Source organism: Tachysurus vachellii, chromosome 3, assembly GCF_030014155.1.
Source record: "Tachysurus vachellii isolate PV-2020 chromosome 3, HZAU_Pvac_v1, whole genome shotgun sequence".
NCBI classification, from domain to species: Eukaryota; Metazoa; Chordata; class Actinopteri; order Siluriformes; family Bagridae; genus Tachysurus; species Tachysurus vachellii.
The window spans coordinates 6,058,663-6,064,763 of NC_083462.1; the positions used below are offsets into that span (position 1 = coordinate 6,058,663).

The 6,101-nt window shown below is 34.7% G+C and overlaps 1 protein-coding gene across 1 annotated transcript; it reads left to right on the forward strand.

The window, feature by feature from the left end:
- The first annotated feature begins 484 nt into the window (after positions 1-484).
- On the forward strand, positions 485-5,872 carry LOC132842178 (C-type lectin domain family 4 member A-like). The gene is made up of 11 exons (XM_060864846.1): positions 485-644; positions 762-821; positions 1,177-1,296; positions 1,493-1,582; positions 1,769-1,840; positions 3,451-3,605; positions 3,724-3,836; positions 4,269-4,357; positions 5,198-5,352; positions 5,475-5,587; positions 5,714-5,872. Exons 1-9 carry the CDS (start codon positions 569-571, stop codon positions 5,293-5,295), a joined length of 873 nt encoding a protein of 290 aa, XP_060720829.1. The 5' UTR covers positions 485-568; the 3' UTR covers positions 5,296-5,352; positions 5,475-5,587; positions 5,714-5,872.
- Positions 5,873-6,101: the final 229 nt, after the last annotated feature.

A 6,101-nucleotide genomic window follows, 5' to 3' on the forward strand; every position in this document is an offset into this window, starting at 1 on the left:
CTAAAATGTACATGGTCTGTAAAGTAGTCTTTATTTATTTTAACCTCTACAAAGTATTTCTACAACATTTAAAATTATTCTCTTGTTGATGTCTTTTTTTTATTGTAAAGTAATCACAGAAAAATACAATACAGTGTCCTGGAGAGCATTATGCTAACGTTACTGCAATGTTGATGACCCCAGAACACAAAGCCAAGGGTTATGTGGTTTTAAGAGCTTCCTGTTTACTCTAATAGTTAGCAGTTACTGTATATGTGAGATAAACCCTCAGTTGTTCAGTTTTGCGCTTCTTATTTTTTAATATTCCTCTTTTATTTTCTGGTTTATTATCATCAACATCTATTAACCATTTTGTATAAGAAATTATTCGCATTTGCCATAGAGATAGAAAAATTGTATGAAGAACTTAAGGTGAAACATCAGCAAGTTCAGGAAGAAGAAAATAACACAAAAGAAATCTGCTTGCTAGTTTGAACTGAGAGTGAGACCAAGAGGCTTCACCTGAGATCACACTAGCAAGCAGAAGTCACTCATTTCATGTGTTGTGAAGCAATAGCAAGGTTCAGAAATGCAAGCTGTCTATGAAGAAATAAGATTTGATCACTGCAAAATGGACAATAGTGAAAACTATCACTCTCCAACAGGTAGATATCTGAAATGTTTATACATGTCAAAATATTTAAATACATGTTTGATGGTTATGTTTGATATCGTTTACATGAAGTGTTATAAATGACACGATTTTCACTGCGCAATATCAGACAAAGAGGATGATGTTTATGTGAATACAGAAGACTGTCGCGTAGAGCTGAAAAGATCAGGTATGTGTTTGTTTGGTGATTAAATACTGATACTGAGAAGAACTAACGAGGTTAGTGAATGACGACAACAACAACAACAACAAAAAAACAATTCAGACTAGTGTTATGTCGCACAGAGTAACCAAAATTTCAGGATTCAAAGTTTTTATATAAATATTATATATAAATATTTTGTAATGGGACAAATCTAATGTAACCTATTAAAAATATCTAATCTAATATTTATCTATATTTTATCAAACTAATAATGTAAAAAGCAGCAAAAATAGTTTTATTTCCCTAACTCCATAACACAGTGGGTCTAGATCTGACTCTAGAACAAAGATATATGAAATAACTAACGCTTTTCTCTCAGATATCTCTGACCGCACTGAGCTGAAAGACAAGAAGAAACCAGGAAAGATCTTCAGATCTGCTTTTGGTCTCCTCCTAATACTTGGTGTTTTATTAACACTCTGTGTTGTAGGGATCCTTTGTAAGTGTTAAGTTGTGCTTATCATCTTTATCTTTGTTCTCAATCATCAAATCATAATAAAGTGTCTCCTTTGATCCATCAAGTGAGATGAATTCATCCTAGCATGAAAAACTTACATTTCGTTACTTAATTAATTATACATTTAGTTTTTATTGTTCTGTAAATGAATTTAACCCTGAGTATTTTACTTCAACAGATCACAACAAAGTGGTTTCATATGAGATATTAAGTGAGCAGTATTCTAATGTTACTGAAACATTGATGACGCAGGAACATAAAGCCAAGGGTAAGTGTGTATAAGAGCTTCCTGTTTCCTTTAATAGTTTGCTGTAGCTGCAGTGTATATTCGGGTTAAAAACCCAACAGTTTTGTGCTTCTTGCCTTCTAACAGTAATTCTAGTAATTGCCCCTTTTGTTATTATATGTATATATATATATATATATATTTTTTTTTTTGGTTTATTCTCATTAGAGATAGAAAAACTGTATGAAGCACTGAAGGTGAAGCATCTCCAAGTTCAGGAAGATTTCGCTGCATGCAGTGGTAAGATTCTCCCATCACAATGGGCAGATAGATACAGTAGGCAAGAAGGCAAGAAGGCAAGTGCTTCTTGCCTTCTAATAGTAATTCTAGTAATTGCCCCTTTTGTTATTAGTATTTATTTATTTTTTCTGGGTATAACAGCTACTAAGCCACAAAGTTGTAGACCATGTAAAACACAGGGCAGGTTCAGCACATGCTGAGGTGCACAGTACGCAGAACTTACCAACTAGGTGATGTACAATGCAAAGCGTACTGTAGGACGCAGTAGAGACATGTTCTCTGGAGTGACAAATCACACTTCTCTGCCTAGAAATCTAATGGATGAGTCTGGGCTTAACGGTTGCCAGGAGAACGGTACTTAACTGACTGCATTGTGCCAAGTGTAAAGTTTGGTAGAGGGGATTATGGTGTGGGGTTGTTTTTTAGGGGTTGTGCTTGGCCCCTTAGTTCCAGTGAAAGGAACTCTTAATGCTTCAACATACCAAGACATTCTAGATAATTTCATGCTCCCAACTTTCTGGGAAGAGTTTGGGGATGGCCGCTTTCTGTTCCAACATGACATGGATGAGTGAGTTTGGTGTAGAGGAACTTGAATGGCCTGAACAGAGTCCAGGTCTCAACCCGACAGAACACCTTTAAGATGAATTTGTCAGCGACACGGGGACAAAAATGCAGGATAGTGTAAAAATTAACAGGGTTTATTAAATAAAAACATAAAACAGGGACACAGACTACGACACAAGACGACATAGAAAGACAGATGACGACAACATGGATTCTGCACTCTCAAGGCAACGCGGCTCGACTAAATACTAATAACATTTAGACACACAAGGAACAGGAGTGCAGAGGCGGGGAGGACGAGACAAGTGCGGGGCAGACACGTGACACAGAACATAAACAGGAGCACGTGGCCAAAGTCCAGGCTGAGTCCTGACCCCCCCCCCTCGAGGCGTGGCTCCCGACGCACCAATCCCACCTTAATGACAATCCCGACGAGGTCCAGGAGGGGGAAGCGAGGCAGATGGCGAGGCAGATGGGGGAGCAAGGCACATGGCGAGGCAGGTAGGGGGAGAGCCAAGCAGGTGGGGGGAGAGCCGATGGCCGAGAAGGGCCGAGCGACATCCACAGCCGAGCTGAAGGGCCGAGCGAAGTCCACAGCCGAGGTGAAGGGCCAAAATTTATGCATTATTGTCTAGATAAATAGACAGACAGACAGACAGACAGACAGACAAACAGACAGACAGACAGACAGATAGATAGATAGATAGATAGATAGGTAGATAGATAGATAGATAGATAGATAGATAGATAGATATTTGACTATACTGTATTTTCATGGTAATTTGAGAAAGCATGTTTCATATTTTACACATTTTTTAATTGGTCTTTACTTTCGTCTTAAATGGCACATTTCAATTATTTGTAGCATATTAATTTGTGGCCTCAGTATTTTAATATAGCAATACATCATATAAATGCATCATTATTATTAGTAATATATTACTCATGATAATGTTATATGATTATACAAACAAGCAAAGTCATGCAATATAGAGTATGCAAATATATTATCCAAAGTCTGATTTTCATCTTGTCTTGACAAACAGAAATTAAAATCAATGGACAATGTGAGGAAGGATGGAAGTCTCTTGGTTTAAAGTGTTACTACTTCTCCAGTTCTAAACTGAACTGGGAACAGAGTCAAGATTACTGTGTGGAGAAAGGAGGCCACCTGGTGATTATAACCAGCCAAACTGAACAGGTGTGAAGTGTAGAGCTTCTTTTATTTCCAGTTTTTCAGATAAAATTTCATTTTTGGTCTCTTTTCACTTGAAGTGATTACAGGTGTAAGCTTTATGTGATGTTATTTTCTAAATTAGGATTTTGTAGTTTCACAAATTGGAGAAACACACTGGATTGGATTGAATGACTTGGAGACTGAAGGACAGTGGATGTGGGTGAACAACCAGCCTTTAAAGGAGACAGGTGTAACGTAAGGACAGTGTTCACTCACACAGTCTATAAACTCATTTTACTGTTCTGTTTATAGATATACAAAGCTTCAGTAATACATATACTACATAGAGCACTAAACCAGAACCTACATAGAATTAAATTTGTAATTAGTTTCTTAAACAATTATTTCATTTCATACAAAAAAAAACATATATATATATATATATATATATATATATATATATATATATATATATATATATATATATATATATATATATATATAAAAAAAACATATATATATATGTTTTTTATATATAAAAAAAAACATATATATATATATATATATATATATATATATATATATATATATATATATATATATATATATATATATATAAAATGTTTTTTTTTTGTATGAAATGAAATAATTGTTTAAGAAACTAATTACAAATTTAATTCTATGTAGGTTCTGGTTTAGTGCTCCAAATCAGCCTGATAACTGGAAAGCGATGGATCCTTCTGGAGAGAACTGTGCTGCTCTGGGGGACGCAGTTGGTAACATACATAAATGGTTTGATGCTTCTTGTAGTACAATCAAAAAGTGCATCTGTGAAAGTAAAAGAATTTTCTCTTACATTTGAGATTGCAAATACTTGTTTTTATGAATGGAGGACGATTCGTGGTTGTTGACTATAAATATTTGATATTAAAAAACAGCTAACATGAAGTTTACCTATTCACTGTATATATTTTCAAACTCCAAGTTTCACTTTTCTGCCACAGTGAAAAATGTTGTATTTTTTAGCTTGTCTTAACCACTAGAACATCAGTAGATCATGTTTGTGGATTTTCTCCTTCTGTTTGAAATCTTTTAAACTGTACTAGATGAACATGTGTCTATTTTATGAATGATGTGTGTCCAGATTATATTAGCTGAAGCTAGATGTAACCTTAAGTTGCTTTGAATAAAGAAATTTAAATTACATGGCTGGGAAAAAAACAGATTTGTTATATCTTTAATTTCATTAATTAAAATTTCCATCTGTTCATCTTCTCGAAAAAAGTGAAAAGGGTGGAAAATAGGTGGAAACTAAATAAAAAGAATAGAAGTGTGTGTGTTGGGGGGTTGGGGGCATTTTTTAATTGGCCTTTACTTTCGTCTTAAATGGCACATTTCAATTATTTGTAGTAATATTGATTTGTGGGCTCAGTATTTTATTATAGCAATACACCATATAAATGCATCATTATAATTAGTAATGTATTATTCATGATAATGTTATAGCCATATGAACAAAAATATCCAAAGCGAAGGCATGCTATATAGAGTATGCAAATATATTATCCAAAGTCTGATTTCATAACTAATTGTTTTCATCTCATCTTGGAAAAAAGCAACCAAAAACAGTGGACAATGTGAGGAAGGATGGAAGTCTCTTGGTTTAAACTGTTACTACTTCTCCACTAATAAACTGAGCTGGACACATAGTTGAGATTACTGTGTGGATAAAGGAGGCCACCTGGTGATTATAACCAGCCAAACTGAACAGGTTTGAAATAGTGTAGAGCTTCTCTTTATAATTTGTAGGTAAAATTAAATGTTTGGTCTCTATTCCACTTGATTTGGTTACAGGTGTAAGCATTACGTGATGTATTTTGTTTTCTACATTAGGATTTTGTAGTTTCACAAACTAGAAAAACACACTGGATTGGATTGAATGACTTGGAGACTGAGGGTCAGTGGATGTGGGTGAACAACCAGCCCTTAAAAGAGACAGGTGTAACGTAAGGACAGTGTTCACTCACACAGTCTATAAACTCATTTACAAGTTCCAGCAATGCATATACTAATTATTTCCATAAAATGTATTAATTATTTAAGAAACTTATTACACTTTTTATTCTTTGAAGGTTCTGGTGAACCTGGGAGACCTGATGAGCCTGATAACTGGAAAGAGGAGGACCCTTCTGGAGAGAACTGTGCTACTCTGGGTCATGATTTCTCTGACACAGATAAATGCTTTGATGCTTCTTGTCTTAAGCAGAAACTATTTATCTGTGAAAAATTAAACACCACTGTTTCACTCCAATTTGTGTAAATAGCAGCTTTAACTTTACATGCATGTTAACCACTTTTTGGACTAGAGGGAATCTTTTACATTATCTTTAATATTTCACCTTTTACAAGGTCTTGAATTACAGAACTACAGGTTAGAAGATATAAGAGAATGTATTTTTCAGGCTTTTCTCTTGCTGTCTTGTAGAAACTTTAGCATCTGACAGTTTTACTATTCTGAAT

Coding starts and splice junctions, on each gene's coding strand:
- LOC132842178 (XM_060864846.1), top strand. CDS start 569: ATGCAAGCTGTCTATGAAGAAATAAGATTTGATCACTGCAAAATGGAC. Junction 645..761: donor AAACTATCACTCTCCAACAG/GTAGATATCTGA, acceptor GCGCAATATCAG/ACAAAGAGGATGATGTTTAT. Junction 1,297..1,492: donor CTGTGTTGTAGGGATCCTTT/GTAAGTGTTAAG, acceptor TTACTTCAACAG/ATCACAACAAAGTGGTTTCA.